This window comes from Nelusetta ayraudi, unplaced genomic scaffold (genome assembly GCF_046127955.1).
Source record: "Nelusetta ayraudi isolate G7.1 ecotype Tasmania unplaced genomic scaffold, CSIRO-AGI_Nayr_v1 ptg000011l, whole genome shotgun sequence".
Lineage (NCBI taxonomy): Eukaryota > Metazoa > Chordata > Actinopteri > Tetraodontiformes > Monacanthidae > Nelusetta > Nelusetta ayraudi.
The window spans coordinates 13,303,506-13,328,785 of record NW_027466061.1 but is presented as its reverse complement, the minus strand read 5'-3'; the positions used below and the strand labels follow the sequence as shown (position 1 = coordinate 13,328,785).

At 44.7% G+C, this 25,280-nt stretch overlaps 2 protein-coding genes across 2 annotated transcripts in view; one reads left to right on the top strand and one right to left on the bottom strand.

The window, feature by feature from the left end:
- Nucleotides 1-20,008, bottom strand: part of LOC142885054 (protein unc-13 homolog A) — a 31,119-nt gene extending 11,111 nt beyond the window's left edge. Inside the window, exons 1-24 of the mRNA XM_076021148.1 lie at nucleotides 19,869-20,008; nucleotides 18,498-18,938; nucleotides 14,579-14,608; nucleotides 14,208-14,307; nucleotides 12,386-12,503; nucleotides 12,124-12,247; nucleotides 11,496-11,566; nucleotides 11,323-11,377; nucleotides 10,885-10,914; nucleotides 9,584-9,797; nucleotides 7,606-8,688; nucleotides 7,345-7,447; nucleotides 6,147-6,190; nucleotides 3,793-3,871; nucleotides 3,555-3,560; nucleotides 3,386-3,460; nucleotides 3,079-3,298; nucleotides 2,351-2,578; nucleotides 2,119-2,260; nucleotides 1,803-1,972; nucleotides 1,545-1,660; nucleotides 917-1,080; nucleotides 592-745; nucleotides 10-78 (exon numbers count right to left, since the gene is read on the bottom strand). Of these exons, the coding sequence (XP_075877263.1) occupies nucleotides 10-78; nucleotides 592-745; nucleotides 917-1,080; nucleotides 1,545-1,660; nucleotides 1,803-1,972; nucleotides 2,119-2,260; nucleotides 2,351-2,578; nucleotides 3,079-3,298; nucleotides 3,386-3,460; nucleotides 3,555-3,560; nucleotides 3,793-3,871; nucleotides 6,147-6,190; nucleotides 7,345-7,447; nucleotides 7,606-8,688; nucleotides 9,584-9,797; nucleotides 10,885-10,914; nucleotides 11,323-11,377; nucleotides 11,496-11,566; nucleotides 12,124-12,247; nucleotides 12,386-12,503; nucleotides 14,208-14,307; nucleotides 14,579-14,608; nucleotides 18,498-18,519 (3,417 nt within the window). The 5' untranslated portion in view covers nucleotides 18,520-18,938; nucleotides 19,869-20,008. The remainder of the gene's footprint in view (nucleotides 1-9; nucleotides 79-591; nucleotides 746-916; nucleotides 1,081-1,544; nucleotides 1,661-1,802; nucleotides 1,973-2,118; nucleotides 2,261-2,350; nucleotides 2,579-3,078; nucleotides 3,299-3,385; nucleotides 3,461-3,554; nucleotides 3,561-3,792; nucleotides 3,872-6,146; nucleotides 6,191-7,344; nucleotides 7,448-7,605; nucleotides 8,689-9,583; nucleotides 9,798-10,884; nucleotides 10,915-11,322; nucleotides 11,378-11,495; nucleotides 11,567-12,123; nucleotides 12,248-12,385; nucleotides 12,504-14,207; nucleotides 14,308-14,578; nucleotides 14,609-18,497; nucleotides 18,939-19,868) is intronic.
- Nucleotides 19,909-24,565, top strand: LOC142885053 (BTB/POZ domain-containing protein 2-like). Its single transcript, XM_076021146.1, has 9 exons — nucleotides 19,909-20,429; nucleotides 20,511-20,630; nucleotides 20,910-21,066; nucleotides 21,437-21,542; nucleotides 21,625-21,822; nucleotides 21,922-22,114; nucleotides 22,637-22,724; nucleotides 22,810-22,956; nucleotides 23,123-24,565. Exons 1-9 carry the CDS (start codon nucleotides 19,909-19,911, stop codon nucleotides 23,282-23,284), a joined length of 1,692 nt encoding a protein of 563 aa, XP_075877261.1. The 3' UTR covers nucleotides 23,285-24,565.
- The last annotated feature ends 715 nt before the right edge of the window (nucleotides 24,566-25,280 follow it).

Sequence of the window (25,280 nt, the reverse complement as noted above, 5' to 3'; positions counted from 1 at the left end):
GCTCAATACCCGGTACATGGACAGGTCGATCCGCAGGGAGTTGTGGAGCTGATCCAGCAGTTTCACAAACCTCTCCTTCTACACAGGGAGAAACACACAAAAAAAACAACCTTTCTAAAGCACATCTGAAAGATAATGACAACCTCTCGAGTACACAAACCTCAGGCTAGATCTGGAAACTGTTGTCAGTTGATTGGACGCTTAGAGAAAGTAGGCAGGCCAGTCTTAAACTGACATTTGTACATGTCCTGGAACAATGTGAAGATTGTAAAAGGCTTCATTTTGTCATGATACATGGATTCAATTTATTGAACAGACACTGTCACTGTCACAAACAGTGTTATGTTTTTCAACAAAAACTTTGACAATGTGCAGCTCCTATGCTGGAGTTGAAGCTAGAAGCTAATGTTCCCCTGCAGTGCCATGATGGGAAACAGACTTCTCATAAGCCCTGAAGTTTCTCTAAATTACTATCAATAATAATTTAAAAAAGACCTGTTTCTAAGACAAAGCTGTGCCTTATCAATGTCTGCTTAGTGTTGCAGGAGGTGCCACTGTGGTGTTTCTTCTCCTTTTCTCTAAATTACTTACTCCAAAGTTTGATGCAGCAAATCTGTCCGAAGCAGAAACGTTGTTGGAGGACTGAGTCGTGTGGGCGTAGTAAGCGTTGATGTTGGCAAGCAGGGTGCTCATCACAGCAGGGACTCCGGGACACATGTACTTAGATGATAAGCAGGCAAAGTGGCTGTGGGGAGGAAGTGGCAAAAATATAATATTTTATTGTTTCAATGTGATCCAAATACATTTGTGCAGAGAGAACTGGATGCTATAAAAAGCATGCAGTCACACTAAATAACACTGGCGTTTAGCTTTCGGCCTCAACAATATTCAGGATGTTTGCTAGCGAGGGACTGACGTCATGGCCTGGTAGATGGACTCCACTCCGTATCTCATGGCAAACTCGTCAACAATCTCCTGCGCTGTCTCTTCAAAGTACACCTTCCAGGCGTCGTCCCCTTTAGCGTCGGGAATCTTTACTACGCCTCCGTTTTGCTCCTCGGTGGTGTACTGGAACAGATGCTGCACAGAGACAAGGGAGAAGACACGTTTGCTTCTTGTGCGCGGTGAGCAGTGCAATACTGGCCAGATCTACACCCCTTTGATTCTGATTAATTTGAACAAAGCTGCTTCACAAGCTGTTTCCCACGGCTGTACTATTTAGGACAGTCATTAAAATATTGCAGTGCAGTGGGATTATTTTAATACTGTGTTACAGTCATTATAGTTTTATGAGGTTCTCATTTGCAACACTGTAGTTGTGGTTGTTCAAGGGAGTTAGTCGGCATACAACAGTTTTATTTCTGTTGTTTTTATTTTTGTTTTTTTTTAATTGAGCAAAATCTCTGAGGCACGCAGGGGAAAAAAACACACTGTCAGAGTTTATCACTAATGAATCCATAGTAGTTGAATTCTTTCATTGAGTTGGCGAGGTCTCTTTTCTGCTTCACACAGACGATTGGGATGATTTGCAGCATGCGACTGACCTCATGAAGGCAGGTGTACTGGACGTGGTACGGGGCCACTGTCTCCTCTCCCTTGATCTCCACACTTATGTGCATTCGGATTGCTCCTGACACGGCAGACTTATCTGTTCTCTTGTCTGTTTGAAGAGAGTAAGACACAAGACTCTGACATCTGTTCCATTTAAGAGAGACAAGCACCTTAATTGTCTCTCTTGCTCCTCTGTCTCTGTTGCTGCTCCTCTCACTCGTCTCTGACTCTCCATCGCCCTGCAAACTCACCCAGGTTGTACCAGACGTCCATCTCTCCGCTCAGAGTGCGCACTTCAATGATGGTCTGGCCCAGGAAGTCATCGCTCTCGCGTTTGAATCTCTGCTTCACGCGTGATTTGATGTCGTCATCCTCATCCCACACACGCACCTTGATGCGGTCTGACGAGTTGTGGCACTCACTGGAAGAGGCGGAGCAATTGAATATAAGGATAAGAATAAGGATTGTACAATAAAAAAATGGCTTGACATATTTCTGGCAATGTCTTTTACTGTCTTTATAGTAAAATAACACTTAAAAAAACTAACTTCAAAACATTTTACTCACAAATGAAAGTTTTCATCCCAGACGGGGTTGAGGTTTCCATAGATGGTCTTTGTTCTCTTCTTGGTTTTACCAACTTGAACCGTTACATAAGGGTCACTGGAGCCCGTTTTGTCTTTAGCTTGCAAGCCCTGAGCACACACCACTGTTTGGGAGAGACACACGGGTCAACACAGAAAGACAAAGGGAATTTAAGACTGTGCAACGTGGAATTCCATCTCGGGAGAATATTCACCAGTGATGCTGATCTTCGCTGACCACTTGGAGGTTCCATCGAGCACGCTCTGCTTGATTTGTTTCATGTGTGTGCCATGCGTTGCTTTGTCAAGGGCAAACACTTCTTGTATTTGCTCAAAGATTTCTGGTTTGTTCCTCTCTCTGATCTTCATGCGATCCTTTAACACCATGATGATGTTCTGGGTTCGGTCCTCTGCCCCGTGCTTGGAGCTCTTCTCTGCTGCCCCTGGAGGCGGAAGTAATATCCAAGAAAATATTTCCATCACACCTTAAAAGTGCTCTTTGAACACGTTTTTTTGTCCAGGTAAAACAGTCGAAGTATACTGTATGACCTCAAGGTTTGATATTATGTTTTCTGCACATCTCAACAGATAACAACAGATAACCAATTCTGTCTTTTTTCATATTGACATAAAAAATTAACATGGCAATGCATGTTTCATTTGTGGAATTGGATTAGAAAATCTTCTACAGGTGCAAAAGCAAACTGGAAGAAAAAAGAGAAGGGAAAAGAGGAGAGAGGAGCCCAGTGATGGCTGCGCATCACTCAGGAGATCCATTTAAAAGAAAAATGTGGAGCAGATAGAAACAAGAAAAACGGATCGTCAATCGGGCAGGATAGAGAAGAGTAGCTAAAATAGATTTGGAATTTATGTGGAATACACACTGAAAGACTAATCATTATTTTAAAAGTTTGATTAGTGAGTGGAATGGTGCACTGCTTACTCTGCAGACAGTCAGCATTAAGAAGATCCTGGCACTTATCGTGGCATTTGACGCCGCACTCGGAGCAGCGCATGCCTTGCCGGGCGATGCCCCAGAGTAAACCCTCGCATTCGTAGCAGTATGTAGGCGTGGTGGCCGTCCACACCTCAAAGTTGTGCGGCGTGGTTGAAGAGATGGGGTAGATCAGGGCCTGCAAGGTCTTTTTATAAACGTGACTTTTCTGCAGAGCGCACAGAGAAGAGGACACATGAGTTTGACGGCAGCCATCCAGGACAGTGGAATCAATGAAACAGGTGAGGAAACCCACCAGCTCCTCGTTGCCGAGGGTGGTGGAGGCCATGGCGGAGGTGATTCCAGCCTTGCGGGAGTTCTGCACCAGAGACTGGAAACAGCAAACGAGTCAACTCCACTGGTGGCTTGACACTAATGGTAATTTTTAAATAAAAGAATAAAGAGATTGTGTTTCCTTTTCTTACCATGGCCTAAGACAGATGGCAAGAAGCAGGCAGCAGAGACAAAGAAATAACAGAGGAGATTTAAATATATTGATTCATTTTTTTATTGGCAGCTGGCAAAGCAAGGTGTTTGAGTGAGCCACAATGGCAGACAACATACACCATCATTTTGCATTTAGATCAAAAAGCTCATTAGAACTATTACTTTTTTCTCAGAAAATGAATGTGGAGGCATGCTTAGTTTGTTTGTGTGTCTTACCAGATCCCTAACCAGAGGGATGGCTTTTCTCTTTCGAAGGTCAGGCATGCTGTCAATACTGTAGAGTGCACCTCCCATCCTGTGTGAGGAAAGCAAGCAACAGCATTTTAAATATGATTTCGCAGTTATGTGTGATTTTCTTTTTTTTTTCTTTTTTCTTTTGTTTTAAATCAATCACGGCAGCTTTTCAAATGAACTTTAAGTCTTATAGTCATTTGTCATAGCAAAAATAATTCATTAAAGTTGACTTCTTTATTATTTCATTGAGTCAGTGTCATAAAAACATTTGTTACACAAATGATATTAGATAAATAAAAGGGACAACGTTTGAAAAAGCTTTAGCTTTAATACAGATGAAAGACTTCAGTAATCATGAAGCGCACCACTGTAAAGTCATGAATGTACCCTTAGTTAAAGGGGACCTATGATGCTTTTCCACTTTTCTGAGCTTTAAAAACTGTTACAATGTTGAACCCTATCGTCAAACGATCTCGATATTGTCAAATAATGACGTCCATGCGTTTGGACGTGAGCCCTGCAAATTGTTGGGCATGGTTCTAAACGCTCTGTTCACGGAGATTTTTTTCAACACTGGGCACGGAGTGACGCCACTGTGTGCCGGAGCTCCTTTTATGGCCAAGGTCCGGCACCCTCTCGGACTGGTTCCGCCCTCCCCCGCTCTGCCCCGGAAGTGATTCCGCAATGCACTGCTCCAAGAAAATGTTTTTTTCGGTGTCAGGGAAATTAAAAAATATAAAATAAAAAATACAGAGCGACTACTGAAGCACCAAGGACCACAACCGTCGGAGTGGACCGAACAGAGAAAATGTTGGAGGTTTGTTCAGCCTAATGCGGATGCGATGGAACACCGGTCTGCAGCCAGACCCCTCTGGTCCATTCGGCAACGGGAGTGAGACGGACTCGACTCGGCCCCCTGGTGGACGACGAGACAATAGTCAGCCACGGCAATATTTGAAAACATGTATGAGGACTGTGAGTGTATTGTGACCTCAAGCAACATTAGTTTTAAGACTACTTGCGACGTACAACCGTTGAATCGTGTTGATGAACTGTTAGCCACCACCGCTAACTCCGTGCTCTGCTTGTTACGTGTGTTGTGTTCGCTGGCAGCCAAACTGAAGAGGCAGTGATTTTGACTGGCAAGTTTCGCTCCTTATAGCGATGTTCACGCTGCCAGCATGGTAACATGGGTTGTATAGAGCTCTTCCTGCTTTGTGCTTGGTGTGGACGTAAGTTGTGCAGATATTCTTGTCTCATAATAAACGACTCTATGACTGAAGTGATCGTTTCAGCGTACATATTTTCTCTGCTAGGACAGTGTTTTGATACAAGTCAACAGTATGAAACAAAGTCATTCTAAGCCCTATTAAAATGTCTTGCAAAAATACAAAACAAAAACACGGTCAGTACACAAAGTAAAATATATTTCCGGGGACACGGAAGGCACAAAAAACGTCCAGGGACCTTCGGTCCGCCTTGCGGTCGCAACTCAGCCCGCGCTGGGTCCGTACGAAGCTGGATTAGCCGCTAAACAGCTGCTAAAGAGTGAAGCCTTCACGACGGTAAGTGTTTAAATTGTGCCTGTTTCGTAAAGTTTGCCGTTTACTCTTCACTCCCGCACCGGCAAACTGAGGAAGTGAGGCTCAGCAGCGACGAAGAGAGTGACCCCGGGCGGGGGCGTGTACCAGCAAGGCTGGGGGTGGAGTGAAGTGAAACAGAGCGTTTTCGCAGGACGCAGTAAATACGAGGAAACGAGCCGCCAGATGCGCAAATCTAAAAAGCTTTCAGCGCGGAAAATCGTGCGTTGCTGCTCTGGAGGGGCCAGATATCAAATACAAAAGCCCGAAAATGAGTATAATAGGTCCCCTTTAATGAGTCCTTACAATTTTACTGATTATGTAATTATGTTTGGCTACTAAAATTTTATTCCCTCCATCAGCATTTCAAAAAAACTACTTTGGTCAAGCACTCCGCACTCCTGGGTGTAATTGCTGGATTTCTATTTGACAAACTTTGCACTTCTTTAGTATGCAGCTCCAGTTCCACTCTGAAGTCTGGCTCATCTACAAATGACCTGCCCGCTAAGTCAGGGCAGCCCACTGCTGTTCAATACACACTGGCCAATTGCCATGAGCTGAGAATGAAAAAGGAACGGAGGATTCCCAGACAGACTACAGGAAGGCGTTTTCCCTCTTCAAGAGTGATGGCAAGTTTCCACAATCATCTCGGATAATTGAATCTCTTTAATGGATTCTCTTGATTAAAACAACCTGATCACGAGGTTGCGTTAGGAAAAAAAGGCAGCTTTGCAAAAAGTGACATCAGACACTCACCCTCCTTTACCGAACCAGAGTGAGTTGGAGGATTCTCCTCGAGCCTGAAAGAAGCAGAGCGCAAATGTCAGACGGAAAAACACCCTCGTGACTATCCTCACAAACTTTGGTGATAGATTTTTCACAGTGAGAATGTTCCTCATTGCAATGTTGCTGCCTATGTGGTGTGTCAGTGAAACTTGTGATAAATGGCCCTTGTGCCTGAAATCTGTTTAAACCATTACACAGTTTGTACAGCTGGATAATAAAGTGGGAGAAGTTGTAAACGTATGTAACTCTAAACAGGACATTGCTATTCAACTAATGATTCCTCCATTAATGGCTTTATTAAAACCACTGACAATGCAAATTGTATGTTTTGCCTCAGTTTAGCATGAATCTGTGTAATCAGGCAAATGATAAAGTTGCAACGATGAGCGCGCGCAGTGAAGGAGACTATCTGCAGACAGCAAGGACTTCAGTAAAACATCTGTCGACTTTGACTGGACCAACCAATTGGGTTTCACCTACCTGCTGGCATGCTCCAATGATGGCTGAGCAAAGTGCATGCGAGTGTCACTAAGGCAATGACATGACACTGGAAAGAAAACAAAGTGGGTCGGCACAAACAAACAAACAAAAAAAAAGACAAAACCCAGGGAAGCAAAATGCACAAAAAAAGAAAACGCAACGTGACATACATCAACATAAACATTGAAGCAAGTGATAAATTTTTTTTTGCACAACTGAATTCAAATGTAATGAAAAGCAACACAATATGTGAATAAAATATGCAAGTGAAAACTGATCAAGCAAAAAAACTGAACGTGTGCAATTTAATCAAGCGGTTTTTATGGTGTAAATTGTGGTGTTGCACGCAAACTCAAATGCCTGCTCAGTCAGGCTATAATTACTTTATTTGAAATCAACCAAAATTAAGCAGTCACACAAAGCAAGACCTGTCAGGCAGCTTTCAGGTGTCTTGCAGAAAGTACCCTGCAAATATAACTCAGGAACTTTCTGTGTGTATGCTGTCTGTATGCGTAAATAATACACGAGACATGCATATTTAAAGAGTTGGGAGACTTCCTCTGAGCCTTTTTTAACTTTTGAGATAACAGGATGGAGCTCAAACGTACCAAAAGCTCAGGAACTTGATTGGGACCGTTGTACACAGCAGGACTAGAGCTTCAAACCACAGAGCTAGTTGTGATCTTACCTCCCGAAGCTGATCTAAGACTTTATTGTAGAGTCTCAGCCAGTTTTCCTTCGCTCTGACTGCTGGATCCACTGGCTCTTTGGGCTCCTCTATGACTGGAGGACTGAGATAAGAACAGCTTACATTCATTAGCTGACCATTTCTAATATTGGTGCTATCTCTGCGCTTCTTTTCTTCTCCCCAACGCTTATGTTTATTGATGTCTATTTCAGCTGCTAGGTTCATTGATCTGACTCCCTTTCGCACCAGCCCAACTCCTACCTCTCTGGCGGCATCTCTTTGTCCTCTTCTGGCATGGCTGGCGTGCTTTCTTCAAAGTTCTCCTCTGTCTCTGTTTCTTCCCTTAGGAGCTCGTCCTCTAACTGCATTGGTGGAGTGCGGGCGTCCTTCTCCAGCATCACATCCTCTTCTGGCCATGGCTCATCCTCCAGCTGGAGAGCCTGGTCCTGGTCCTCAGGGGCTGATTCTGTGGCGGCAAGGCCATTGAGATGGGCCTGGGGCTGTCCAGCCGACAGGCTGTCCTGTGAGGAAGGGCCCATGGCAGTAGACGGGGACTTTGAGATGGAGTTAGCCATGGTAGCTGGGTGAGATGGAGGGACAGCACTGGCAGTGGCAGATGGGTGCAGCTGAGAGGCAGACGAAGGTGGAGGGTTGGACTGCGCCGGCTGAGTGGTGGGAACAGAGGAGAGGAAAGTAGAAGCTAAGCCTGTGACTGCAGCCGTCAGGGGCTTGGCCATGGAGAAGAAGGATGTGGCTGAGGGGGCAGGTTGAGGCTGCGTTTGTGGCTGCTTAGCCTGTCCAGCAGGGGGCTGCACTGATGGGGCCAATGCAGCAGTGTGAGACGGATGAGATGTTTGGTTGGCCGGTTGAGCAGGAGGCTGCTGTTGGTGTAAGGAGGGTTGCTTCTCGAGAGGCGGCTTGGAGGCGGGGCCATCCAGCGCCTTGGGAGCTGTTGATGTAGGGGTCGGGGTGAACGGAGGCTCCATGTCCTCACTCAGAGTCCCGTCCATGTTGTACAAGTCCTCGTCATCATACATTATTTCCTCATCCTCATAGAGACCCTCCTCTTCTCCTTCGTACAGCTCTCCGTCCTCCTCCTCGTACAAGGCCACCTCCTCTCCTCCGTCTTTGCTGTAGTCTGCCTCATCACTGTAAGCCCCCTGAGTCTCGTCTGGGTCCCAGTCCGGGGAACCTTTGCTGTAGCTGACCGAGGAGTGGCAGGAGTGGTAGGAGTCATTTTCGTCGTAGGGGTCTCTCTCCCCATACTCGACGCCGTAGTCCTCTTCACTCAGCTGACTGCTGCAGCGGCTCAGCTCTGCAGACGAGGCGTAGCTCCCCGAAGGACTGGACAGCAGAGAGGATGAGGTTATGGGAGAGGAGAGGAGAGAAATTGAAAACAAGTTAAGAGTTGGCTGCACCGTGCGCAAGGGAGATTAATTATTGAAGTAGTTGGCAAGGACAGTTTTATGGTGAACACAGATATACTTGTATAGGCTATTATTGCATTTGCACATACATAAAAATGGCTTGCCTGCACCTCATAAATCCTGTTATCAACACAGTGTTAGAGGAAGTTTGGTTAAGAGTATTACTGCTACAAATTGTCAGTTGCTACACAAACAAAAGGCCTTTTCAACACGTCTGGCCTGGAAAAAGTGCTGATGTCTGTTAAAAAAGGGCAGTTAGCGAGCATGAGAACAAGGAGTGGCAAAAATAAAATGGAACTGAACATGAGGGTGATACAAAGGAAGTAAAGAAAAAAATGTAACAAACAATGAAAAGGTATTTTTACTCCTTGATAAATGAGGCCAATAAACCCAAAATAGAGACTGTTTGAACAAAAAGGAAAGTGACGGGGGGATGCGGAGAGAGACGGAGGGACTGGTGAGTGCCCGGATGAATTCAGACGAGATAATACAGGCATGAGGTGAACATAGACAGCTTAGAAAGAAATGAAAAAGAATGGCCAAGGCCTCAGAGGGTCAACAACCACACAGGCAGCTGGTGTTTTCCATCAGATAGCCAGATTGAATAATCATGGAAGCCATATTTACTAAGGCAGAGCAGAGCGACATTAGAGCTGCAGAGGTCATTGCCTGAACAGATTAAAGGTCCTATTTTCGTGTTTGGAAAAAAAATGGTAAAAAAAAAAGATTGTGCAGAAAATTCACCAGCTATTTATCATTTGATATAAAGATAATAATCATCAGTGTCTGAAGAAGCTGATGCAGGCCCACACCTGACAGTCCTCTGCTGGGGATACTCCGTGTCTTGGCTGTTGCCAGAGTGTGGGTAGGAGACGTTTCTGGAGCTGCGGTGCTGGTGGCTGATGGGATACTGGTGGACAGAAGCATTGGGCTGGGATGTGCTGTAGTATGGAGGCGGGATACTATTACTGGTTTCACTGCGATAGTCGCTGTCCCTGTCGTCCACAGCACTGTCTGGGTCTTCATCTGCAAGGATGTGCATGGCAAGAGACACAAAGAAAATGAGCGGTTCTCTCAACTCAAGACCGAGGAAGATGTCTGATTGTTTTTTTTATAAAACGCAAAAGAGAAACAACAGGCCCTGGCAAAGCCAACACTGCTGCACAGTGTTAATTATAGGTGATGAAGACGCGATGACAGCCTTCCACCTCCAGAGGAAGAGCATTGGGAGGGCACTGAACACCTTGACACATTTCTCATTCTTATCATCATAGCCGGACATAAATAGATTCATGCTCACTAAGGATAGGCTTAATACTTCTTCGCTGCCCATAGATCACACATTAACATCCTGGAGTGAAGTGATGAGAGACTTTAACAGTGCTGAATCAGTCAAAAGCAAAACTGCCACCCATTAATCATTCATCACTCTCCACCAGCGCTGACATGGGCGATGCACCACTTACACCTTCATCTTAATTTGTCTGGGTGAGTAAACACTAATTAACGCTATTGAACTTTCTTACTACTGCCTCGTCGCTACATCTCTCACCCCACAACCCCCCCCCCCCTCTTCATCATTGCAACATTCATCACTACTTCCTGCTCTGACAAACACTTTGGCTAAAGTAATTTACAAGTCGCAGCACGCGAGGAAGAGATGCACAGTGGGGAGCAATGTTTTGGTTAATCCACTGTGTGCTCAGCATACAACTAATTGTGAAAACTAGAACTTGAAAAACACTTGATTAATTGTTCCATAAAACCAAAAATATGAATTATACTTAATTACATGAAAATAAATATGTTTGATGAAGAAACAGTTACTTATTAATATGACTATTTTAGCATTTAATGTGATTTGAGTCAAAGCGTTGCCCCCGTTACTTACATCTATATATTTCCAATGTATAACTAGTTAATTAAAGTGCACAGATGGAACATTTTCATCAATGCTCATGCACGCAGAATCTAATTATAGCTGAATGTTGCACTTCACCATCCGACAACCTGTTTCACTTTAGATCTAATGTGATAAACTTTAAAATAACAAGCATGTGTGACAAAACATAAAGCATGCTCTGTGAAATCCATCTGCTGCATGTATACCTACTTTGTTGGTCTCCCCATAGACTCCAGTTACCTGTGGAGGGAGAAAAACAAAACTTGTGATCTGACCTATGTCAAAACATAAACATGCATTTACCGTCATTGACTCTTTGAGGTTCCCATAAAATGGAGCACAGACTGAACCAACGCCGCCCCTTCGAGTCCTTCGACCTGCACCAGACAGCTGGCTCAGCAGGGTTGGCAGACTGAGCTAATCGTTGAAGAACAGCCACATCTCTCCTCAGAGAACCTGATACAACTATTGATTTTTCACAGTCCTTGAACCTGGACCCACTCTTCTCTGACATACAGCAACCCACATGTTGTAACACACGTAAAAGCAATGTAATTACAACAAAACTGGTCATTGCATTTTTCTCGTTTATTATTGCATAAACAAGTTGTTTGAATAAACTGTGATTTGGTTTGGTTGGTCACTTACAGCATTGGGTCCCTGGTACGCGCAAGGGGCGTTCCTGCTCCTCTTGGTAGGAATACTGGAAACAAACAAAGACATTAGAGAGACGATTTATGCAATGACAAAAAAAAAAAACTTTATTTGCATATAAACAAGCTTAGCCAATTCCAGTTTGTGAGTTTGTGTGGACAACTTACATCTTGGTCCCGCATTGCATTGAGCTGTTCCAGCTTTTTGGCCCAGTATCGAGCCTCATCCTCAGGAATGTCTAAAAAACAACACCATCAAGAATCATCATCAACATAGACCACCACTAATAGATTAAAGATGTAGCTTTTCACTAAAAACTACACATAGCATACTATCTCTATGAAAAGAAAGAAAAAAAAAAAAATCCCTTGGACCTAATGATAATGAGAACACTTTTAACATTATCTGCCGGATACCGGATACATTGACACCAACAATAATATTTTCACCTAGACCTAAGAAGCCCTATAAATAGACCAGGCCCACAAACTGGGAGTTAAGTATGCAATATTGATTGAAGGAAGGAGAACAGTATGAAATTGAGCTCTAATCAATACTGACAGGAAGCTCAAGAGTGAAAGGACCCAAACAGTCTTCCTCTCTTTAGTCAGCGTGAATGGACACCAGATTAACCTTTTTGGAAAATAGGTCAGTATAATAAATTACACAGACAGACTAAAAGTCCATATACAGTATTTGACTATACGCTACAAGCAAATGTGCAAAAAAAATCGAATCAAATCTTCTCCTCAGCTAATGACAGTTGATTTTGACAGAAGCACTTATTTTTCTCACCAAGAGGCAGTTCGAAGCGTGTGTCAAGCAGCACCAAGTGCAAGGTGGGGTCTTTGGTGCCGCAGATCTCATTGTCAGTCATGATGACCTGCGAGTCCAACGTGAGCCATTCCCCCGGACCCTCCTGCACACACAGCAACACTTCTCAACTCAAACACACCAAACTAACCCAGCGGAAGACCATTTCAACTTTCACCAAATTAAGTAATTGCGGCTGGATATTTCTCTTGTGCTGCTGATGGGATGGCGACGGTTGGCAAACCTCATTTGATTGGCGGATGCTGTGGAGGGGAATCCACACGGTGCCCACCATGGTGTCCCAGATTAACCCTTTGTTCCACACTTCAACAGTCAGACCCAGGTCCAGACGACTGATTTCACTACGTAGAGGAGGAACAGTGAGAAAAATGTCACTGGAGTGCTGTGGAGAGTAATGAAAACTATTTACACAACATTCCACCATGTGTACATGTACGTCTGTATCTGACACTCTGACACCAATTACTATTACTGGTGGCACTGTGTCATGTTTTAAAGATGTACATGATCAACGAATGTGAAAAACATACAGTATGCATGTACTTAGTTGTGTTTTCACTTGTCTGGCCCTTCTGCTTCCACCATATTTCTAACTCTGTCATCACAGCTGGTATAAGAAAGATGTGAGCTCGAGCGGGACTTCAAAAGATAAGAATTAACATGAGAGTGGCATTTTTCAGAGGGAATCTGCTGAGCGGACAAAGGTATGATGAGCATAATGTTGAAGTCACCTGCTTTCTCATTTACTAACATTCAACACACCAGCATAATGCAGTATATGACAAAAAAAAAAATGTTTATGTGTTTTCAACATACTTTCGTAACAGTATTTGCTACTAAATCAGAGACTCTGGGTCTTGAAATTAGCCAAAGCTTGTAAGAAGTAGTGTAAGCTTAGGACCACAGTCCATTATGATGGCGAACACACACTGTGTGGCTGGGAATTATTTGCAGGCTTCACTTGGACACATCTCAGTTGAAAGGGGGCATGAGAGAATCTTGCATAAAACATTTAGAAGGCAGCGGGAAGCCGGCAAGAGAAGAAAAAATGATAGAGAGAGGGAAGAACAGATGGATGGATGAACGAGGAGGGGAGAGGAGAGGGAGCAATGCGATGGAGGCGGCAGAGGAGGTGATTCTATCTCATGCCTGGAGGGACAAAGTGGTGACTTTAATTAAGAAGTGGGAGGGCAGGCTTGTCCGTCTCACTGCTGACTCCTTTTAAGAAACATGCCTTTCTGATTCAAGCAGGGACTGCGGGAGGGTCGGGGTGGGGGTGGGGTTGGCACCGCCATTTAAACGCAGTTTAAGGAAGGCGCTAAGTCCCCTCCGCAACCCCCACCCCTCTCTGCAAGCCAAACATTACATAACACAGCACCACTGATGCAACCCCAGTACAATGCCCGACGCCTCCGGAACGCCATACAAGTGCACCGGCCTCTGCAGTCAGCCCGCCTGATGCTACCCACAGGCTAAATGATGTGAACCATTAATCCGCTATACTGTTACGTGGCAACACTTTTAATGCCACATTAGATCTCAAGGCGTGTCAAATAGTCTGAACACTCCAGTGTTGTTTCGCTGATTGGAATTAATGAAAAAAAAAAAAGTCCCAAACAAAGTAATTGGGTGCGGAGTGCTGTTAATGATGCCGAGAGAACGGCGATGTGGGAAGAGGGAAGAGATAACATAGGGGTAAAATAAGGTAGGGAGAGGAGAGAGCTAGGGCTGAGAAGATGAAGATCAGAAGCCGCATTGAGAAGAACTGACAGAGGAGAGGAGAGATGAGCTGGAGGAGAGCCAAAGTGGAGAAGGGGAGGATGAGAGCGGCAGAGGCATCAGGGGAGAGCACATGAAAAAGAGGATGAAGCAGATGTTGGAGGCGGATGTACACATTCAAGGCGGAAGAGCTGCACGAAACAATGCGGGGATAGAGGGCACTTTGGATGGACCAAAAAAAAAACAAAACTCTAAAATAGTTGAAGTGGAGACCAGATGAGCGGAGAGCACAAGAGACTTTTGTGTGAAGATGATGAAGGACTCACAACATGAAGTCTTGCTCCCAGCTTGGCAGGTTGCCCCTGACAGCGATGGTCGTGCTCTTCACATTTTGGACTTTGAGAGTCACATAAGTGTTGAACTTCTCTGTAAAACCGAGAGAGATGAAGAAAGTGTTAGAACCACTGATAATAATAATAATAATAATAATAATAATAATAATAATAATAATAATAATAATAATGTGATAAATGTTGTTTTTTGGTGGGGAAAGAATTTATATCTTTATTTTCTATCTAAGGCTACAGCATCTAATGCGTCTGCAATCTGCTTAAATATTTATATTACTTAACAGCCAATCCCCTTCCGCCCCCTCTGTGTTCCACCTCTTTCTATTTCCAGGATCCCAGCTCCTTACCTTGGGGTCCATCCAGCTTGGCTTTCTTCACTGTGAAAACGCAGAGAGGGACAGGGTCACACACAGGAGCACCATCTGTGTTTACATCTGAACACTAATGTGTCCTCTGGTCTCACCTCCACAAACAAACAAGCACCCGAAGGATGCCCCTCCTCCACCCTCTCACCTCCCCAAATATTTGAAACATGCTTTAAAACAACTAATAACTGAATAGAACACAATGTAAAACAAAAGCTTTCATATTGTACCGGACTGCTGATGTCGGGAACCAAAAAAGCCAATGCTTTTGTGGGAGGTGTGTGGCATGGCACTGACATGTTGGCACAGTAATATGTTCCATAAGCAAAAGCAACTAGACTGCAAGCATATGTTCAAAATGCACAATAGTGTGTATTTAGTAACAGGAAAGTTTTTGCTTTTGATTATTGTTGGAATCTAAATGAAAACATATGCCAAGATTTTTAAGAGATTATTTCAAGCTCAGGCTGTTCCCCTCCAAACTCTGTCTTTTTTATTTATTTATTTATTTTTTTTTACCAGCTTTGACATATTCCACACATACATTATTAATGAATTTACAATCCACTCTTCTGCACACACACATGCCCACACAGCGCTGCAGGTCTATGCGCGTCATCGGTGCAGTTCTTTCCTTAAAAATGCAAAGGCAGGTTTAATGCATAGCGGAGCTGGACCTGCGTCTTCATCCGAGCTCAACGTGAAAACCAATTCATGTCTTATCTCACAACATCCTCTGCAGACCATCCACACTGGAGCACATCAGCTTCACCAAAACAAATTGAGAAGCTAGTAGTAAATTGCCCTGAGAATTGCCCGCTTATTCTCACTACTTTTGCTTCATGTGTCTTTTATGCAACATGCACACACAGAAACACACGCTGGAGCTAAATCTGCTGCTTAAGTGCTGTTACATCAGCAAACACACACGCACACACACACACTCAGTGTTAGTGACTCATTCGTGTTCATCAGCAGGTATGAAAAAATGAACGCCTGCTATACATACACCTGAAAGAGTGAAACACACAGTATGTAACAAGCAATTGTGTGTTTTCCTCTTAAATTGAATATTCTGCATGAGATCAGGCCTCTTTAAATGTAAAAATAACATGCTACTACAACTAATACTACTGTTACTACCACTACTGTTCATGATGACAACAACAACAACAATAATAATAATAATAATAATAATAATAATAATAATAATAATAATAATAATGATAATGATAAGAAGAAGAAGAAGAAGAAGAAGAAGAAGAAGAAGAAGAAGAAGAAGAAGAAGAAGAAAAGTCAAGGGGAAGCATTTTTCAGTAACCCTTCACGTTGTTTAGGTAGATCACATCAGGTCTTTGCTCTGTTTTAATCTCAACACTAAAACAGCCCAGGGAAATATATCAGCACACAAGGAGGATCAATGAAAAAGGAATTGGATTTTCCAAGGTGGAAAGCTGAGGCTTAATAATAGCGCAGTCATAAATCTTTTTGACAGGCGGCGTTTACGATGAGAAATGTCCACAAGCCCCACACACAATATTTTGTCACAACTGTATGAGTGTAAGCAGGAAGCATGACCCTCAACACATGCAAATGCTGCGTGTGCAACTGCCTATAACTCACACACACATTAAGCAGCAGGGGGCTGTAACATTAGATCAATTGGTTGAAATGTAGGCTACTGGTGAGTGGCCTACATTCAGAGAACCAGGGCAAAGACATAACCATCCATCACATTCCAATCAAACCACTTCAAAGATATAGCAAATCAAACAGGCCCCTCTTCACTATTTACTCAAAGGGCCCAGGGCATAATCTGTGAAAGCCAACAGAACATTTTTTTGCCACCACTGTCTGTCTTTTGGCAGATTGTTCACAGAGGAAGTTCCTCTGACACAGCAGAGTTTGACTTCAGGGAACTGAAAAGATTGTCAAGAAAACAGAGTCGACAGAAAGTCAAGCTAAGCTTCAACTTCAACTGTCAGGGGATATAAAATGGCAGTGTGTGAGCTGAGTTCAGCCATCCATCGGCATAATCCGGGCTGACATGACTCAAACAGTCAGCAACTTGTTTTGGAATACACATTTGGGCAACCCAGCAGCAGGACTGGAACGTACCTATGACAGAGAACACTGCGCTTGGAAAACATGAGCAACGTCTGCAGCAAAACTTGACCAAGATACTCAGAGGTTATTCCTCTCTGAATTCAGCTTTGTCGGCAGATGCTGCAAAAAAAAAATGCTGCCTATTCAGGCACACAGTACCGAGGCCAGAAATAGCTCCAGTCAGGTAGGCATGAATGATGTAACAGGAACAGGAACAAGGCTCAGTGCCAAGTCTTGTAGTCTACGACACTGGCTGCTGCAGCCCCAGCATTTATGAATGAGTCAGGGCTGGGGCCTGACTGACGCCAGGGACTGACTCAGTGCAGGGACAGTCAGAAGGGGGATGAGGTGGCACAGGTTCTGGGTAATGAGCATGGTCTCCATGATGGTCCTCACATTTAAAGGACTTTAGAACCATCCTCTCTTTCCTATTTTGGCACCAAACCTTCAGAGCTCAAGCGCACCTACAGACGTCCATTTACTTCATGACTTCTGTTTAAAGAGCGCTGACTAACTGTGCTGTTCATGTGTTTTAGTCATTAAATTGAAAAAATGACTTCCATTCTGACATCCACTGTTTCATCTTCCCCAGAATAAGGGGGCACACACACTCAAAAAACAACACTGTCTTAAGATTCTATGGTTCTGATGCCCTGAAACAAGACACATCTTTTGTTATATATAGCAACTGTTCAAGACATCAATATTTAAAAACCATTGCCACATCATTAAAACCCTGCAGCGTATTTGTGATGGTATGAGTTGTCATCACACCTTCCTTCTTATTTGTTCTGATTCAGCCACCATCAGTCTAACTAAACGGGTAACGGTTCGAGTGGCGAGAAGATCTTGATTGTGAAGCTACATGAGCCGAGTCGTGCGAGCAATTTGGGCTGATGCCTTCACGATGCTCGTCAATAGGGAGGCGGAACAGCCCGTCAGCAGCAAGTGCTGTCGGGATGTCTGGAGGTGACGCATCGCCTCAGACTCGCGGAGTGACGAGCACTTCCTGAGTATTCCCTCGCGACTGTACAACGCGGCAGTGACGCGGCAGCGGCGGGCGGAGGCGGCGGCAGAGGGCTTTTCCTCGTCCTCCTCTGGCTGCCCACGCATGAATGAACAGAGAGGATGCGCGCGCGTGCGCGCGCACGCAAACCGCAGTAGTACGTTCTTGTGAGGATTAAAAAGTGATTCCCATCACTGATGTAGACATGTAGAGACACCCAGTGGGACCATCACATCACCGACACGAACGACTTGGCGATCCTGCGAACCTTTAACGCGCTGTCAACACATATCTCTGTCTCTCTCTCTCTCTCTCTCTCTCTCTCTCTCTCTCTCGCTCTCTCTCACACACACACACACACGCACGCACGCACACACACACACACACACACACACACACACACACACACACACACACACACACACACACACACACACACAGCAACAGATTTGAGTTGATATAGCAGATGGCGATTTTTTTTTTTTTTTTTTTTTTGAAGTTTGCCAAACCCAGGAGTTGCTATTCCCGGACGCCGACGCGCTTGGTCTCCAATTTCAAAGAAGCGGAGCTCGCAATCTCACCACTTACTGTGTTAGCAGAGCCCTGCGCTGCTCGGACTCAACCTCGGACTTTTCCGTGCGTGGGGCTGACGTCCCGCAGGCGCTGTCACACTACTCTTTATTGTCAGCGACTATTACCTCCACGACACGGCACGGCACGCTGAGGCTTTTCAGGTAGCCCCCCCCCCCCCCGCTCACACACATCCACATCCACAGTGTGTTCTCTTACCTCCGACACACAGCAGGGACATCTCTGGCGGCCAAGTCAGCGTCCCCGGCTGTCCTCTGCAGAGTGCTCCGTGATTTAAGCGCTCACTACGCTCGCCTCCCGGTTACAAATACACACTATTGTTGCCCCTCTCAACAAGAGAAAAAAGAAAGCGGGGAGCGTTACTTAAAGTGGTCCCGAAAAACGAACGAGCCCTATTTCAGCAGCGCGTTGCTGTGCTTGGTCTGTCGGCAGGGTGACACACACGGGAGTGAAATCCTCGGCCCCCTCTTCCTCCTCCTCTGCATAGCCTCAGCTCTCATCGGCGGCCGGTCCTCCTGCGCGCACAGCCATCTTGTTTCAGCAGCAGCAGCAGCGAGCAGCAGCATCAGCACCCCCCGCGCGAGGACAGTTCCCTCGCGCCGCCCTGACGTCACGGTCGATAAGTCGCACGCGCACTGACTGTATACAGAGTGGGAATGAGGAGAGAAAGTAACACAGAATGAAATGATGCACGACATCTCAAAATGCGTGTCCGTGCGCAAACTAATTAGTCACAGTCGCTGGTTTGAACCGGATTCAATCGGCGTTAGAACAAAAACAAAGTGTTTAAGAATGAAGTTTGGACTTGGGTTCGATATCCCACAATGGTATACCAATTTTCACATCTCTGTTTCTACTGCCTTAATCCATTTCCATTTCATATACTTTTTAAGACGGTGGTGGTAGATATCCAGAAAACATTTTGCCTCCCATCTCCAGTCTCCTACAAAAACCCATACATTTGCCCTTAATCTTAGCTTCTTTTTTAACCGGAATTGGGGGGGGGGGGAAAAAGGCAGACGTACGAGTCAGTAATCTCAGAGGGCAGTGGGGTTTATTGTCAATCCAGAAAATATAAAGGAAAGTCCGCTATCGCAAAGGGCTGATGTCTAGAACTAAACTGTGATTTGAGCACACATCTTCTGAAAATTTGAGCAGGTAAAATAAAGCAAAACATGTGCTTTCATTGGAAGCCCTTCCCCATTGCCAGTTATTGTGAGAAAAGTTGTGAATTAAATGTGACGTTTAAAGTATTGTAATCTGTATCGTTTTAAGGTCTGCTGTTTCACTTTGACATGTCAGATAACGTTTGCTGTTCATAAACGGCATCATAAGTGTATTCCTTTATGGACGTGTTGTCTTTCTTCAAAGTACCCAAAAGTCAGTTTATTGACAATTTCAGCTTTGAATCGAGTAAAGCTCATTGGCTTTGCTTTCATTTGGGAAGCTGCAGCTGGCGTTCTGAATCGTTGGGGGGAAAAAAGGGGGTAGGACACTGTAGTAGAAATGCATGACCACTAGATGGCAGCAAACGGGACCGAAGGCTTGATTACTACGAGAAATACATACAGCAACAAAGTCTGTTGTTTACGCCTTTACTGCGTTCAAAATGGCGGCTGGGGACAACAGCGGCAGGCCTCCTTGCCTTAATTTCTCCGGCCCCGGCCCTCTGGGAAACAGCCAGCCCAGCAACAGCGTTTTCTCGATGCCAGCGTCCAACGGTGGAGCTGTCGGCGCGGCCGGTGGGGCGCAGGCCGTAGCGAGGCGCCCGAACACGCAAGCGGGGCCTGGCGGTGGAGACAGCAACGGCGTTGTTACCGGAGCCCAGCCGACTGCGCAGAACTCTCTGCAGCAGTCAGCTGCGGCAAGTGCTGCGGCAGCTGGAGCCATGGCCACCACGGCGACAAACATGGCAACCACTGCTGCGTCGAACGCGCCTCAAGCTGCGGCACCGACCGCGACGCCGGCGGCCGCGTCCGTGCTGGTGTACCGGGAGCCCGTGTACAACTGGCAGGCGACAAAGAGCACCGTCAAGGAGAGATTCGCGTTCCTCTTCAACAACGAGGTGCTCAGCGACGTTCACTTCCTGGTGGGGAAAGGAATGGGCATTCAGAGAATACCTGCGCACAGGTAAGTGGCGAAAAATAACTGACGCATGGACGTTCAAGAATACCAGCGATCTTAAACAGCGCTGTCTGGTGTGCATGCCAGGTTTGTTTTGGCCGTGGGGAGCGCCGTCTTCGATGCCATGTTCAACGGTGGAATGGCCACCACCTCCACGGAAATCGAGCTTCCGGACGTGGAACCAGCGGCTTTTCTTGCTCTGCTAAAGTAAGCGGCCATCGACATCAGGGAAGAAGAGAGTGAATCTCAGCTGCATGACTAGTACACAATGAGAGAGAAAGAGGCGTGTGCTGCTGCAACAGAACACTATTCATTTCAGTAGCCACCTATGTGCCCACCTCAAATTAAAGACAGAAGAATGGTGTAGAAAACAATCATTTTCATCAGTTAAAGGTGATGGAAGGGATGTGACAAAAGTGGTTTGCTTTGCACGATTAAATGAGTGATACTTGCATGCTCTCTCTAAACCCTTTTGGCGGTGTGCAGGTTTCTGTACTCTGATGAGGTGCAGATTGGCCCGGAGACCGTGATGACCACGCTATATACTGCCAAGAAGTACGCAGTGCCAGCGCTGGAGGCTCACTGCGTAGAGTTCCTCAAGAAGAACCTGAGAGCGGACAATGCTTTCATGTTGCTCACACAGGTAGGCAGGCACTTCCCAACTATAACTGTTGACTCAGTCTTGTGTACGGTCTGATGGGATGTACTGGATTTACAGACATGAGTTATTTAAAAAAAAAAAAAAAAAAAAAAAGTCCCAAGTTGACTGCATCCAAAACTTCATTTTTTCAAAGCTTTAAAGCTGAAATGTAAAATATTGTTTGCTATGGTTGAATATGTGTTAAACTGATGCTGTTTCACACTCATTTTTACTCTGCATTACATTGTTTAGAAATAAACATTGAAATAAAAAAATATGTAACTGGATGGTAGCCATGCACTGAATAGTAAAGACAACAGTGAAATTGTAATATTGATGTGTCTACAAATGTCTTGTCTGCTCTTCAATTCAGGCCCGGTTGTTTGACGAGCCACAGCTTGCCAGCCTCTGTCTAGAAAACATAGATAAGAACACAGGAGACGCTCTGGCAGCCGAAGGCTTCACAGACATTGATTTGGGTAATGCTGCAAGGATCTTCCTGACCGTATCACATGCGCGATTTAGACCTCACCATTTACTTTCCATGTTTCTCAATCCAAGACACGTTGGTGGCAGTGTTGGAGAGAGACACTCTGGGCGTGCGGGAGGTGCGTCTGTTTGGTGCTGCAGTACGCTGGGCAGAGGCCGAGGCTCACAGGCAGCAGCTGCAGCCCACGCCAGAGAACAAGCGCAAGGTCCTCGGCAAAGCGCTCACACTCATCCGTTTCCCCCTCATGACCATTGAGGAGTTTGCTGCAGGTGACTTGAAACAGTAGAACCACCCAATAACATGGTGTCATACTGTCCTTTTTTTCACACGCTGAGTTTTGTCTGCTGGGTTTGCAATCAACTCTGCAGGTCCAGCGCAGTCGAACATTCTGTCTGACAGGGAGGTGGTCAGCCTCTTCCTCCATTTCACAGTAAACCCAAAACCTCGTGTGGACTTCATCGACCGGCCTCGCTGCTGCCTCCGCGGGAAGGAGTGCAGCATCACTCGGTTTGGACAGGTGGAAAGCCGCTGGGGCTACAGTGGGACCAGTGACCGGATAAGGTGAGGAGGGATTACTAGTGCAGCCCCCTGCGCTTCTAGCCAAACAGAGCCTCAGATGTTGAATGTTTGAGTCGGCATTATGTACGAGCTTCGAGTGCTCTGTGATTTTGGTGACCTTTGAACGTCACCCTGGAAATGAGGCATCATAGCACATAGATCACATTATATCACATCTTTAAAAACAAAATTCCACGATACTGGCCTATGTCACCAGGCAGTGAGTCTGTGACATCATCTAGTGGACTAAAAGGTCAGTTGATTTTTATCACAGTGCAATGAAATGTCGCTTTGGGTTATGGGTTGATTCACTACACAAAGCTCAATCCCAGTATTACACATTGTAAATTTACTCTCTGTAGCTATTGTGCATAGGAACATAAAATGTTTTCCAGCATTTAGAAGCATACAAAGAGAAATTAAAAGAGTCTTACAACTTGACTTGAGCTGTCATTTCCAACAATGGGCATGTAGGTTGTTTTGACTAGCTAACTCACGGTGTGTCTGTTGTGTATATTTTCTCAGGTTCTCAGTCAACAGAAGGATATTTGTGGTCGGGTTTGGCCTCTATGGTTCCATACACGGACCCACAGACTATCAAGTCAACATACAGGTTTGGAACAAGCTTTTACATTCAACACTGTGGAAAACTATTATCCATATGACTTTATTTATGTTTTTCCTCTGTCTTAATTCAGATCATTCACACAGACAGTAACACAGTGCTGGGCCAGAATGATACAGGTTTCAGCTGTGACGGATCAGCCAATACCTTCAGAGTCATGTTCAAAGAGCCTGTGGAGATATTGCCAAATGTAAATTACACTGCCTGTGCCACACTGAAGGTCTGTTGTATTTCATCATACCATAACACTGTTGCACTGTTGAAACGTTCCATTGCAGCTTTTTAAAATTTGTGTCTGATTTGAAATAAATGTAAAAATGGTCATGCCCATATTTGGTAATTTGCAGTCTAAATTAATTCTGACAAATGTTGTTGTTGTCTTCCAGGGTCCAGACTCTCACTATGGTACAAAAGGAATGCGAAAGGTAACACACGAGTCTTCATCCACTGGCACAAAGACGTGTTTCACCTTCTGCTACGCGGCAGGCAACAACAATGGCACCTCTGTAGAAGACGGACAGATTCCAGAGGTCATCTTCTACACATAGTTACCTCAAACAGCCCAACATCTTTTATCAAATGTGACAGTCTGGCATCAGCGCAGGGCTGCACTTCACCAGCCATACAGGGGACTAACCTTATAGACATCATGCCGTTTCCCTTCCATATCGTACACTACTGTTAATAAGTGAGCAGTAAAACAATGTAGGTCACTACATGGGACACGTAGCTTTTTGTTTTAGCTGCTGTAAATCGCTTTCTTGTAAAAAAAACAAACAAAAAAAACTAAAAAAAAAAACTAAACTAAACAAAAAAAAGCAGGTCTCAGATAAAAAAAGGTTGGTGCCCCTGGGATTTCTCAGAGTATTAGTATGGCTTGTGCTCCCTGCCTGTGAGCTTGCAGAGGAAGATGTTTAGTGCAGTAAAAACATTTTGCAATCATTTAAATTGTATTTTGAAGAGAAAGAGGATGCACACACCCTTGCGCATATGAATGTGCATTGCTAAACTTTTGTTCTCTTTGAGCACTTTATTTTTCTTTCACACACCTTCTGCACCACTGTGCGTGCTCAGCTTTTGGCTGTGCTGAACTGGTTCCACTAAACAAACCAAGCAAACAACCATCACCTCTTGTGGCAAAGCAAAACATGAAGACTATGGGCTGAAGATTTTTTGTTATTGAATTTTCCCGTTTGATATCTCAGAATCAGTTCTTAATGTCTATTACTGTATTAAGAAAACTAAAATTGCAAAATCATTTTTTTTACACTTAACATCTTCTTGTGCTTGCTCAAGATTGAGGCCTACAAACAACCCCATGTAACAGTGCCACTGCTCTAGATTAAAAGCTAAAGAAGCTTGTCACTGTACTCCACTCAACATCTATAATTGGCCTTCTTTTGCTCCACAGCTGTTGTGCAAAGGAGACTATGAATGTACTGTCCGTTCAAATTGGCTAGACCAGACCGTCTCCCTAGATTCCATATTAGCACTAATTACTGTAAGAGATCTTCAAGCAGAGCCAAATTTTGAATAATAACCTTCAAATGATTGCTGTGGGCAACCTTTACAATCTGTAAGTTCCATGTGTTGCTAGGCAGTCGCCAATATCCAAGAGTTCTTGCACTTCTCGGCCTTGCGTATGTTCATTTGTTTTGTCGTATGGATGCACACTAACTCTTCTGATGATTCTTTTCAACTTTGTGTAAAGAGGTTGGAGTGGAAGAGCTCCTTGGCGAGAATGGCAAAGAGTTGTATATTGAAGTGGCATTTATTAACATTGTATATGTTACTTGAAATGGCTATCGATTAAAGAGTGTTAAAAAAGGTTTTATGGTGCTTGCTTGTAAAATGTAATTTTTTTTTTTTTTTTTTTTTAATGAAAAGGTGGATAGACATTAAGTATTTAGTATTTAGTATATCTTTGATGCTAAGGCAGAATGTCAGCATATCTGGTAGGATTGGCCAGGTTGCAGAGAAACTGGTAGTACCAACTGTCCGGATAGGCCGGATCAGGCACGCGAATGGGCGTTTTCCGCTCCTCGAGATGATTTTGCAAAGTAAAAAAACGACCTGCAGATTTTCAATGAAAGAAACTGCTGTTCTAAAAGTGTCCACTGGACGTCGCAATAGCCCGAGTGCTGTCGCTCTGAAGCTGCGCTGTTGTTCCACCCTCCCTATTACGTCTCCTATTTGCCATTCTCACTGTCCCAAAATAGCTCTGTCAAAACAGAGAAAGGTGGAAGCAGAGTGTTACGAGAACGCAACCAATGTCAAACAAAGAAAAAAAAATCTGAAGTTGTTGTTGCTGCTGCTGCTGCTGCTGCTGCTGCTGCTGTTATTATGATTATTATTACTATAACAACAACCTTTAGGCCTTTATGTGGCCTGTGAACTAAAATGACTTTGACACCCCTGGGATAGAGGAACATCTTCAACCTCACACACCGCAGTCAGTCTTCCATCACCCTGGGCTATTTGTCCTGATGCAGTCAAGTTTCAAGATGTTGGTCATGCTTTTGTTAACAGTTCCCATCATCTGTG

Coding starts and splice junctions, on each gene's coding strand:
- LOC142885053 (XM_076021146.1), top strand. CDS start 19,909: ATGGCGGCTGGGGACAACAGCGGCAGGCCTCCTTGCCTTAATTTCTCC. Junction 20,430..20,510: donor CAGAGAATACCTGCGCACAG/GTAAGTGGCGAA, acceptor TGTGCATGCCAG/GTTTGTTTTGGCCGTGGGGA. Junction 22,725..22,809: donor ACTATCAAGTCAACATACAG/GTTTGGAACAAG, acceptor GTCTTAATTCAG/ATCATTCACACAGACAGTAA.